This window comes from Cherax quadricarinatus, chromosome 84 (assembly GCF_038502225.1).
Source record: "Cherax quadricarinatus isolate ZL_2023a chromosome 84, ASM3850222v1, whole genome shotgun sequence".
NCBI lineage: Eukaryota > Metazoa > Arthropoda > Malacostraca > Decapoda > Parastacidae > Cherax > Cherax quadricarinatus.
Genome location: NC_091375.1, coordinates 13,917,633 through 13,930,694, shown reverse-complemented (window position 1 = coordinate 13,930,694; position 13,062 = coordinate 13,917,633). Strand labels below are relative to the sequence as shown.

General features: G+C 37.2%; 1 protein-coding gene across 1 annotated transcript in view; it reads left to right on the top strand.

Annotated features, from left to right (window-relative positions):
* LOC128704311 (6-phosphofructo-2-kinase/fructose-2,6-bisphosphatase 1) overlaps window positions 1-4,524 on the top strand; it is a 103,855-nt gene extending 99,331 nt beyond the window's left edge. The window contains exon 11 of the mRNA XM_053799458.2: window positions 2,169-4,524. Coding sequence (XP_053655433.1) covers window positions 2,169-2,228 — 60 coding nt within the window. The 3' untranslated portion in view covers window positions 2,229-4,524. The remainder of the gene's footprint in view (window positions 1-2,168) is intronic.
* Window positions 4,525-13,062: the final 8,538 nt, after the last annotated feature.

Sequence of the window (13,062 nt, the reverse complement as noted above, 5' to 3'; positions counted from 1 at the left end):
GTAGAAATATACCTAGTTGGATGATTTTTATTGTGGCTAGCTGGTCTAGTGGCTAACGCGACAGGCTGGAGTTTTGAGACTCTATGACCACGGGTTCAATCCCGGCCGGGGGTATGACTTGTATACCATAAACACATTGCTTCATGGTATACAGTGGACCCCCGCATAACGATATTATTTCAATCCAGAAGTCTGTTTGGGTGCCGTTATAGACCAAATTTTTTCCCATGAGAGATATTGTGAAGTAGATTAGTCTGTTTCAGACCCCCAAAAATACACCTCCAAAAGCACTTACAAAAATACACTTATATAATTGGTCGCGTTGGGAGCTGATCGTTATGCGGGGGTCCACTGTATTAAGGTTGCATTGTTTTGTTTCGGCATCAATACCTGACATGTTTACAGTGGCAGAGTTTAAGGAAGATGAGGTGAAAAGTGCAGTACAGTACAGTATGTACAGTGCATAGAAATTGTGATTTTTCTATAAAATTTTAAATAAATTCATATGTAGGGGTTACAGTTACACACACACACACACACACACACACACACACACACACACACACACACACACATGATGAAGGTCATGGAACAGGGAGAGAGTGGACCTAGTAGCAATTAGCAAAGAGGTGGGGCCAGGAGCTGTGACTCAACCTCTGTAACCACAAATAGGTGAGTACACATTCATGCACATATGCATGTACATGTGCACACACACATACTCTCACACTCTCGCTGAGTGTTAAGATTTCAGGTCTGTTTTTTTCTTTTTCTTTTTTTTTTTCTCAAAAATAAGTACAGTGGACCCCCGGTTTACGATATTATTTCATTCCAGAAGTATGTTCAGGTGCCATTACTGAACGAATTTGTTCCCATAAGGAATATTGTGAATTAGATTAGTCCATTTCAGACCCCCAAACATACACGTACAAACGCACTTACATAATTGGTCGCATTGGGAGCTGGTCGTAAAGCGGGGGTCCACTGTATTTGAACTATCTGAGTGTCCGAGCCGTCCCCACCCCTGCATACAGAGAACTAGTGCTGTAACACAAGCTTGCCTGCAGGTAACCTTGACTTAGTGCAACATGGTGGTGCTATGAGAGGTAACTGCATCTCATACTTCATGAATGCTATTAGTAATACAGTACTGAACTATTGTGGCACACATTTTATGCTTATCTTCTTAAGGGATATTCCTTGACGCTGGTGAAGGGCCCTTGGTCATTGTAACGAACTCATTTGTCTCCTGTATCTCCAGGCACTATATGACCCTTTCAGGTTTAGTGTTTCCCTAATGTAATAAGATTACAATGATAATAATTTTCTTGTATATGCAGATGGTTAATACTGGCACCTACAATTTTTTTTTTTTTTTTTTTTTTTTTGCAAATTATAAACATTATTGTGTTCAAATATACTGGCTTCCTGAGGTAATATTTTATGTGCCATAAGTCTTTGTGCAATAAATTCTAAAATTATTTATAATGTTTATTAGTTTTTCCTACTTTGTGGTTTAGCAAGTATATGAGAGGTGACGATTTGATTGAAGAAGTTTTACAATGCCGCTATTAATACAGTGTCTGTGTAGCTCCTAAGTAGTGAAACCTCTTGCTTTGTTCATATTATATAATCTGTATTTTCACCAGCAGTTATGATGACTTCTAACATGTTGAAGATTAAGACACATGTGCAACAGTCAGGTATCTTTACTGATGCAACGTTTCACATGCGTCTTAATCTTCAACTTGTCTGTATTTTATACTATTTTCAACCAGACTTCTGACATGTACTTGGTATGTAACATGTAATGCAAATATCCGCTATTGTTTGACATTCTTGCTTTAACAATACACTACTATTTTTTACATCATATTTGACTGAGTGAACCATATTTAACTTTGACAAATATAATTTTTGCAAATATGTTATTTGAAGATTAATTATAGTCAAAATAATTGTCATTGACTTAATTACTATACCAGTTTAACATTTAATTATTTAATTTAAAATAATATAAAAAAGAAATATTTAGAATTTTGCATTTAAAAACTTAAACAAAAGGCAATTAAGAACATTGTTCTTGAAGACACTCTTGTGAAGCATTAATTTAGTGTGTATAACAGTGCCCAGCCAACATTATGGGCTGTAATGATTTGTCCCCACAGGACTGCAGCATTGGAAGGAACCCCAAGGATGCTCTCTACACCGTGCCTACCCACTTCTGAATCCTGCACTGCCACTACTACTGCTAGCCAGCCGCCAGATCAACATCTCCACCTTCAAAAAAACAAAAAAAATCACCTAATATATTCTAATGGCACACCTAAAAAGCCTTCACAGGCCATGACCCAGAATACAAAATTTTTCATAATAGTTTTGATTTGGGGTCCTGTCTTTATTGTAAATTGAAAGATTTCGAAAATCAGCAACATGTATCAAAATCCTTACTTTCAGAATTATAAGTGTATATGTTTTACTTACCAATAAAATTTCCTCTTTATTATAGTGAAAATATGGGGGTAGTGATAATGATATGATAATAGGATGATGGTGATGATAATGACATCAGTGGCCAGTAATATGTCATTTTCAAATGTCTTTTAAAAATTAAATTATACAGTAGAATGCAAATGTATTTTGTAAAATATGATGACTTTTAAGACCTTGGAAAACCATTTTTATGATAAAGATTAAAGTATTGCATTATATAAAGTACAAGTATTGTAAGAGAGCTTTGCGGAGAAAGTCTGTCAGCATCACATCACCTGCTGTATGTATGCAGATTAAATTGTATTACCAGATAGAGGTATCCTTTATTTTCAATTACAGTGATGCCCCCTTGTTTTCAAGTACAGTGGTACAGTACACTGTGTTTTCAAGTACTGTGATACCCTGTGTTTTCACATATTGTGGTACAGTATGCTGTGCTTTGAAGTACTGTGGTACCTTGTGTTTTCAGGTACTGTGGTACCCTGTATTTCCAAGCACAGCGGTACCCTTGTTTTAAAGTACCGTGGTACCTTATTTTAAAGTACTGTACTGTATTGTACTCCTTAATTTAAAGTATAGTACTCTGGCACACTTGTCAGCTGCAGTGTATACAAAATTTTGTTTGAGAGGGTGTGAAAAAGGTGAAAGGAATTTATTTTTGTAGAAAGAGAACTTTAGTGTATGTGGAAAACAACTCGCTGATTATAGGAGAAATGGAGTACAAATAGAGGTCACTATGGCAGGTTTATGTTATTTAACGTGTGTTTAGGTATAGTAAATACAGCTGACCTTATGAGTAAGAGGCTTAAAATTAATTCCTGTTAATTATGAGAGCATACTTAGCAATCCTACTTATTGTAAAAGTGTAGTTTGAACATGAAAATGGATTTAATTATGGCTAGATTCACTAATTTGTGCTCTTTAAAATTAATTGTGAAGACTTGTGCAAGTTCATGAAATGCACAAGACTGCTCTTCCAGCTGGAAAATAGAATAGACACAGAAATATAACAGTAACCTTCAATATAACAGACCTTTGTATATCAGACTTTAGAAATACAGAACAAAATCAATTGGATCAGTTGATTCAGAAACAATGGACAAAGTTTATTAGTTACAGAATTGTCCACTATTTTCCATATTAGTTCATTATATTGAGAGTTTACTATCCTAGGATATTTAGTTCATTGTTTTAAACGGGATGAAAACCCTAGCACTGGTAAGCCAGTAGATGCTTAATGTGTTTTTAGCACCAGTAACCCTGTACTTGCTTATACGTTTTCTGAGTGGGTCTTCTGACAAGGACCCACGTCAGGAGACACTTCTCGGTTTCCAGACAAACAAAATACCACCAACATCTAGAATAAAGAAAACATTTTGTGTGTGTGATGATTGCTAAAGTTTCAGGTATCTAGTATTGAGGATAATTTTGCTTTGTACCAACCAGTTCATAGTATGTTAATATATTTAGTCTTTTGATAGAAGAGCTTAATACTCATCATAGAGGTATGTTAGGTGGCACAAATGCTTCATAGAAAAGGGTAGCAGTTCTGTTTTCTAAGGTGTTTCAACTGCATTCAGTAAGTTTCCTCAGCATAATAATTTAATCTTGTGATAAACTGTATTTCATTAATCACATATATACAATTTATTATTTTTTATTTTGTTATTAATACAGGGTTCCCAACTAACAAATGGCCAAGTTGTGACGATCCATGATTACCATATTAACGAGGTCTATGAGAAATAATGTTATGAAATAATTATTTGTGGACAGAGATGTACAGTGTCCAGCATAATATGTAACAAACATAAACACATCTTTTGCACTAATATCTTCTTTAGGAAAATCAGGTTAATATGAAAAACTAGTCTGCAAATTGGAACACCAGGAACACAACTCATTCGTTAGTGTGGTACCTCTGTATTTGTTTTGTTGGCTGTCTTATCTTTGCCCATTTTTTTTGTACCCTAGTTTATTCTTTTGCCGTCCTTGTTAATAGTTTTGGCTATCACATCATCATTTCTTACATTTTTCATACATGCAATATCAACAAACATCTCCAGCTACAGAAATTAACATTATATAAAATTCGTGAGGATTTGAAATTCCCAGGTATGTAAGGTTTTCTTGAATATAATAATTATTACTGCATACAATAACAAAATTTATAATTTGTTCATGTTACTTTTACACAGTTTTGATGTAGGTGTTAGTATAGCTTGAGTCCCTAAACACACTTGGATATGCAGAAGCTCTACTTGAAAGGTGTTCTGGGGGTCAACGCCCCCGAGGCTTGGTCCATGACCAGGCCTCGCGGTTGATCAGGACCTGATCATCTAGGCTGGGTGGTCAGGTACTGACTTTAGGTGCCTGTCCAGCTCCCTCTTGAAGACAGCCAGGGGTCTATTGGTAATCCCCCTTACGTATGCTGGGAGGCAGTTGAACAGTTTTAGGCCCCTGACACGTATACAGTATATTCCTATATGTGTATACAGTATATACCTGTACATGTATACAGTATATACCTGTACATGTATACAGTATATACCTGTACATGTATACATTATATACCTGTACATGAAGCTTCAGAAGGCACAGTTATATGATAGCAATATACGTATAGGTTTTTGCATTTTTTGTGCTAGTTAGCAGTGTTGTCTATGGAGAGGTGTGTTTTGTAAGACAATAGTTTCAAAAAAATACTTAAAAGAGCAGAGTGGAGGCATACACTGTATTTGTAAAGAATGAACACCACACAAAGTTTAATATAAATTTGTATAGCTGGTTAAAAGTTGTAGTCAAATATTCATTATGAAAATGATGTTCGTCTCTGAGCAAGGGTGTTGACGAACCTGCTAGTTCCCCAGGAAGATGTCACTTAACCCGTAAACGGTCCAAGCAGATCTACGTTCACATGTGTAGCGCTACAAAAGTAGATCTACGTTTTTTTTTATATATTTTCAAATATAACAATAACAAAAAAAAAAAAAGTAGATCAAAGTTTTTTTTACACATTTTCAAATGTAGAAAAACAAAAAGAAGATCTGCTTTTTTTACATACTTTCAAACGTTGAAAAAACGTATATATACGTTTGGACCGTTTACGGGTTAATTTATGTCTTGTTCCTTGGGACAGAAAAATATAAATTTCACTGTATTTAAACATTAATACACATTCTTATTGTTTGAACTTGTTAGATATTTTATTGTATAATGTACATCAGCACAAATTGCTTTTATAAACAATTGAATAAGCTCAGTCAGTGTGAAAAGTTGTATGGAAAGCCTATTCAAAAAAAATTCCAAAACTTTGGGACCTTTTTCCTTCAAGTTTCCAATTCTTTGATAATTAAGTTTGACTGCTCTTATTAATTTTTTTATTGACAAATTGTATTAAGTGCTGCATATATTGAACAGTCAGTTATGGGATTTTTTTTTTTTTATAGTAGAGTGAAAAAGTATGGAAGCAATAAAACATTGATTACTTATTACAGTGGAACCTCAAATATCGAACTTTCTTCGGTCCAGAAGGCTGTTCGAGTGCCTTTACCGAATGAATTTATTCCCATCAGGAATAATATAAATTAGATTAGTCCATTTCAGACACTCAAAAATACACTTATAAAAGCACTTACAAAAATACACTTACATAATTGGTTGTGTTGGGAGCAGTTCGATTTTTGAGGTTCCACTGTATATGCATTATTTAACACTCTGGAGGAGCAGTAACTTAGGTTTACTACTGTGTGACAAGTTGTCAGCTGTTAAATAATAACAACACATTTTCTTTCTGAGCTGCTGAGATGTAAATTGGGCAGTCTCACATTTCTCACCAGTTTGAGTTTAGTGCACTAAACTCATTTTTCATGGTCACTGTCTCAATCAAAAAAGTAACAGTGCCGCTGAATGTGCTTCCATCTGCCGATAAGGAAAATAGACATATTTTTTAATTGCTTGAGTGTGAATCCCCCTTTCAGTACTGGTATCACATGGGCTAGCCCACTTGACTTCTAAGTAGTTCACACAGCAACTTTTACTCACTGTGTACACTTAAGTGCAGAGATGAGTCCCAGTCATCAACACAGTTACTAGTTTTAAGTGGAGGCAAATGAGTTACACATTTTTTTAAATAATGACAACACATTACACAATTCCTACCTACTAGGCTTTGTGTAACTACCTTTAAGATATGTATTTATTTCACTTACATGTATTTTTTTTTTAATTTCTTGCTTAAATCATTAAGCAATAAATTTCATTTTTTTATTATGAGTTTTTATATATAATATACAGTACTGTATAATTAAAATTTTATTCAAAGTTTGTTATAATAAACCTCTTATTTATAAATATTTTTATACGGTTCATATACTCATGACTACTATTTGGTGATAAAGAACAGCAGTGTGTTGAATTAAGCATAAATTTTACTGTCCTGATGGTCACCAAGTTGAATTTATAAGACTGAACATCTTTCCCTTTCTTTTTTTGGAAAGACAGTGATTGAATGAATGATGCTGAATGTTTTCTTCTTTGAGTCACCCTGCTTTACTGGGAGACGGCCATTGAGCATGTTAGATAGGAGTGAATGGAGACCGATTGTTTTGGGGACCTGACAAGCTGTTGGAGTGTGAGATATCTGGATACCTGGAGATACAAGCAGGGTAATATTTTGTGAAGGGATTCAGGGAAACCATTTAGCCAGACTTGAGTCCTGGAGGTGGGAAATACAATGCCTGCACTTCAAAGGAGGGGATTGGGATATTGGCTGTTTGGAGTGACATCTAAACTGTCATATCTGAAAGCCTTTGACAAGATCGTGATTATGTGTGAATGATGGTGAAAATGTTGAATGATGGTGAAAGTGTTCCTTTCTTTTTGGGTCATCCTGCCTTGGTGGGAGACATCTGACGTGTTAAAAAAATATGTATATATGTATATGAAGTGAAAAATTAAACTGGAAGGCAGATGAGCAGGTGAAGAATCACTGCAGATTATCATTATTATTACTGGGTATTATTTTATTCATGGGGAAATGCTGAACCATAAGGGTTACTCAAGGGCAATGAGAAGGTTTGGACTAATCAAGTTTGATCTAAGGAAGGTAAGGGTTACTCCACTTCTGTAGAACAAAAGCCCTTAATAAGCATAAAGGCCACTTTTTCTTTGAATGGGGTAGATTAAATATGTAATATATATCCATAGTAATAACACAATGTCTGTTTTGTAGTTACATTATTGCCAAGAACCCCTTCGAAGGAGGTGCCTTGATCATTCTGGGCTTTTGAGTTGAGGAATAGGAGCTATCATTTCCTTTTTCAGATCAAACCTGATTGTCTCCCATTCCCCAGGCACTGTATGACCCCTTTGGTCTCCCATTCCACAGGCACTGTATGACCCCTTTGGTCTCCCATTCCACAGGCACTGTATGACCCCTTTGGTCTCCCATTCCACAGGCACTGTATGACCCCTTTGGTCTCCCATTCCACAGGCACTGTATGACCCCTTTGGTCTCCCATTCCACAGGCACTGTATGACCCCTTTGGTCTCCCATTCCACAGGCACTGTATGACCCCTTTCAGTTAAGTGCTTTTCCCAGGAATATAATGGTAATAATTACTTAAAACACACACAAGTTATTTTAATTTGGGCCCCTCATGGGAGGGGCTTTAATGCTGGTGACTCTTGATGCAAGGAACTGAAGCTAAACTCCCTTTCCTTGAATTGAATCTCAATTCCTCCCATTTCCCAGTTGCTATGTGACCCATATGGGTTGATTGCTTTTCCTTGAATAAAATATACAAAATTTCAAGCGCATTCCTGGGGAACTGATCTTCCCCACTAGATAGTAACACAAAATAAGTTAGACCAATAGTCTAAAGTAGTTTATTTTTTCGTAACGTGACATACTGTAGTATTACATTATATGCTGTTCTGTCATGCAGGGCCAGCACTATGCCCTTGTGGGTTTAGCACTTAGTTTTCATTATAATATACATGGAAAAGCCCCTAGTTTTGTAATTTATTTTGGGCAGACTTCAAATTAAACAAACATACATTAAAATAGTTATTGAATAAGGACATTACAAAAATTTTCATGAAAATTGAATTAAGTTATAGAGGCAAGTCCCATTTTGTAATAAAGTTGGTAGAATTACTGACAATATGTAAAGTAAAAGGACACAAGTGCAACTAATGTGACATTTTATTGTGGCAACGTTTTGCTTGACAAAGCTCCTGGAGAGCGAAACGTTGCCACAATAAAATGTCACATTAGTTGCACTTGTGTCCTTTTACTTTACAAGTCCCATTATACAGCGCTTCACTTTACAGTGTTTCGGTAATACGTACAGCGGCTTTCAATTATATACTCGTTCTTCATTTATTCAGACTTCCTACAATAAATGTATTCACCACACCCAATAAGCTAAGCAAGAAAATATTTTAAAGTAATGTGTGTACTGTATATGCATTTTTTAGGCCTAGCTATATTATTACTTCCCCCTTGATTATAATAATAATACAGTGGACCCCTGGTTAACAATATTTTTTCATTCCAGAAGTATGTTCAGGTGCCAGTACTGACCGAATTTGTTCCCATAAGGAATATTGTGAAGTAGATTAGTCCATTTCAGACCCCCAAACATACACGTACAAACGCACTTACATAAATACACTTACATAATTGGTCGCATTGGGAGGTGATCGTTATGCGGGGGTCCACTGTATAGTACATATATTGCTCACTTAATAAATGATAGTGTAAACATGTAATCAGGGTTTTATATGCATTTGAAAGTGTAAAAAGGCTATGATTCACTTTACAGTGGTTTTTGCTTTACAGCAGTAGCCTGGAACCTGAACTGCAGATTTTTTTTTTTTAACAAGTCGGCCGTCTCCCACTGAGGCAGGGTGACCCAAAAAGAAAGAAAATCCTAAAAAAAAAAGAGAAGAACTGCAGATATAATGATTAATATAAATAATAACTTTAGGACTGACAATGATGGAGGGAAAGCTGCCTTAAACAGGGCACTCCCCTGACAGGTCAATAGTGCCACATGGCACTGCAGCTTAACAAATGCAAAATCTACAACAAATGCATAAGATTTTGTTCGAATTTTTAGCCCCAAAGGGTTTGCCACCCAGGATAACCCATGAAAGTCAGTGTGTTAACAAGAACTGTCTGTCATATTTCCATTGGGGTCCTTCAATCTTGTCCCTCAGGATGCGACCCACATCAGTCGACTAATACCCAGGTACCTCCTTACTGCTAGGTGAACAAGGACAGCAGGTGTAAGGAAACACACTTAATGTTTCCACCCATGCCGGGTACTGAACCACAGACAATCACTGTGTGAGGCAAGAATGTTGCCTACCAGGCCATGAGACACCTATACCAATCTTGAGTCCTGGACTGTATGACACTTGTGAGTTTAGTGCTAAGTTTTGATTGAGTCCTGGAGGTTGGAAGTACAATGCCTACACTGAAGAACGAGTTATGATGTTACAGGTTGGAAAGTCATCTGAATCGGCATACTTCTGGCAAGACATCACTTGAATGAATGATGGTGAATGTGTTTCCTCTTTTTCTTGGATCACCCTTCCATGGTGGGAGACAGTCAATGTGATAATAAAGAGAAGTACAAGCATATTCTTAGCACACCGCACTGTTTGACCCAAGTGGGTTTAGCCCTTCTTTTTTATTATAATAATTCTTGGCACAGCCTCGGCTAACACCACCTAATGCTAGTAATAAAGTCAAAGTGACTTATTTCCAGACACCCAAGACTAACTCCCAGAAACAGTTCTAGCCTAAATATATGTTTAGCACTTAGTTTTGATAATAATAATAATGATAATATGTGTGATGATCAACAAAATCTTGCTGGACCTTGCAACACTGCTGCTGCAACTTGGTAGGAAGACAAAGCAGGTGATCTTGGCCCCCAATTTTACTGACCAGTACCCCTCGAGGGAGGATTTTTGAGCCAGTTGATGGGCTCTAGACCCAATAATTATTATAACCATAACTAAGTATACTAAACCCAGAAGTGCCATACAGCACTGTAGATCCAATAATAATGGTAATAAAATAATACTAGCTGAGAGGAGGAGAAGAAAGGATCAGGTTAAGTCACGAGTGTTCTTAAGTTTGGATCGGGTTTAGCGCTTCCCCTTGATTATAATAATAATAATCTTAAGTTTGGAGCATATTAGAATTCATTCATGCAAGGAAAGTTGTATATGGATGCTTTAACAAGAGTTGTGGAAGATGGCCAATGTGGTTCCTATATTCAAATCGGGATAAGTCCGTTCCTTCAAATTACCGTCCAATAAGCCTGACATCTATAGTGGGCAAATTACTAGAATCAATTATAGATGACATTATTAGAAGTCACCTTGAAGAGCATAACTTGATAAATGAATCTCGGCATGGGTTTATGAGAGGTCGTTCCTGCCTGACAAACTTACTGACGTTCTTAAGTAGAACATTTGAGGCAGTGGACAGTGATAAAGAATATGATATTGTTTATTTGGATTTTAGTAAAGCCTTCGATAGAGTACTTCACAAGAGACTCTTAAGAAAAGTGGCAGCTCATGGTATAGGAGGTAAAGTTCTAGCATGGATAGAGGCATGGCTTACCAATAGAAAGCAGAGAGTTTCCATTAGTGGAGTGAAATCTAAGTGGGGATTAGTCACTAGTGGCGTTCCACAAGGATCAATTTTAGGCCCTCTCTTCTTCATAATTTACATTAATGACCTTGATGAAGGGATTACGAGTGACATGAGCAAGTTTGCTGATGATACAAAGATAGGCCGTATGATTCATTCTGAGAAGGATAGCAATGAACTGCAGGAGGATTTAGACAAATTAATGTCTTGGTCTGAAAAATGGCAGATGAAGTTCAATGTGGATAAGTGTAAGGTACTGGTCCTTGGTGATGAAAATAACCCTCGAAACTATAATCTAGGTGAAGTAGAGCTTGATCATACAGAGTGTGAAAAGGACTTGGGAGTCATGGTAAGCAGAAACCTAAAGCCAAGGCAGCAGTGCCTAAGTGTGCGCAACAAAGCTAACAGATTACTTGGATTTATCTCAAGAAGTATAAGTAACAGAAGCCCAAAAGTTATTTTACAGCTCTATACATCACTGGTGAGGCCTCATTTAGATTATGCTGCTCAGTTTTGGTCTCCTTACTACAGGATGGATATAGACTCATTGGAGAACATACAGAGAATTTTTTTTTTTTTTTTTTATTATCACACCGGCCGATTCCCACCAAGGCAGGGTGGCCCGAAAAAGAAAAACTTTCACCATCATTCACTCCATCACTGTCTTGCCAGAAGGGTGCTTTACACTACAGTTTTTAAACTGCAACATTAACACCCCTCCTTCAGAGTGCAGGCACTGTACTTCCCATCTCCAGGACTCAAGTCCGGCCTGCCGGTTTCCCTGAATCCCTTCATAAATGTTACTTTGCTCACACTCCAACAGCACGTCAAGTATTAAAAACCATTTGTCTCCATTCACTCCTATCAAACACGCTCACGCATGCCTGCTGGAAGTCCAAGCCCCTCGCACACAAAACCTCCTTTACCCCCTCCCTCCAACCCTTCCTAGGCCGACCCCTACCCCGCCTTCCTTCCACTACAGACTGATACACTCTTGAAGTCATTCTGTTTCGCTCCATTCTCTCTACATGTCCGAACCACCTCAACAACCCTTCCTCAGCCCTCTGGACAACAGTTTTGGTAATCCCGCACCTCCTCCTAACTTCCAAACTACGAATTCTCTGCATTATATTCACACCACACATTGCCCTCAGACATGACATCTCCACTGCCTCCAGCCTTCTCCTCGCTGCAACATTCATCATTTTCAGAGAAGAATGACTAAAATGATTTACTGTGTAAGGAATCTCCCTTGTGTTGCAGTGTCTGACAGAATGAACATTAAAATGGTATAAAATACCGACAGATTGTTAGGTAAGACACATATGCAACATGTTCTTATGTTCTTCTTATGTTCTTATGTTAGGTATCTTTATTTCGAAACGTTTCGCCTACACAGTAGGCTTCTTCAGTCGAGTACAGAAAAGTTGATAGAAGCAGAGGATACTTGAAGACGATGTAATCAGTCCATCACCCTTAAAGTTTTGAGGTGGTCAGTCCCTCAGTCTGGAGAAGAGCATTGTTCCATTGTCTGAAACAATATGAAGTTGAAGTGACAGAATGGGGCCTTATATAGTGCCAGGAGGTGAGACGTAGGTTGCTTTGGGAGGGCAGGTCCCTCTCAAACCCAGCCGTTCTCACTAGTAGAGGTTGTCAAGTTGATGGTCTGTACCAAGATACCCTTGTGTTGCAGTGTCTGACAGAATGCTTCTATCAACTTTTCTGTACTCGACTGAAGAAGCCTACTGTGTAGGCGAAACGTTTCGAAATAAAGATACCTAACTGTTGCATATGTGTCTTACCTAACAATCTGTCGGTATTTTATACCATTTTAATGTTCATTCTGTCAGACACTGCAACACAAGGGTATCTTGGTACAGACCATCAACTTG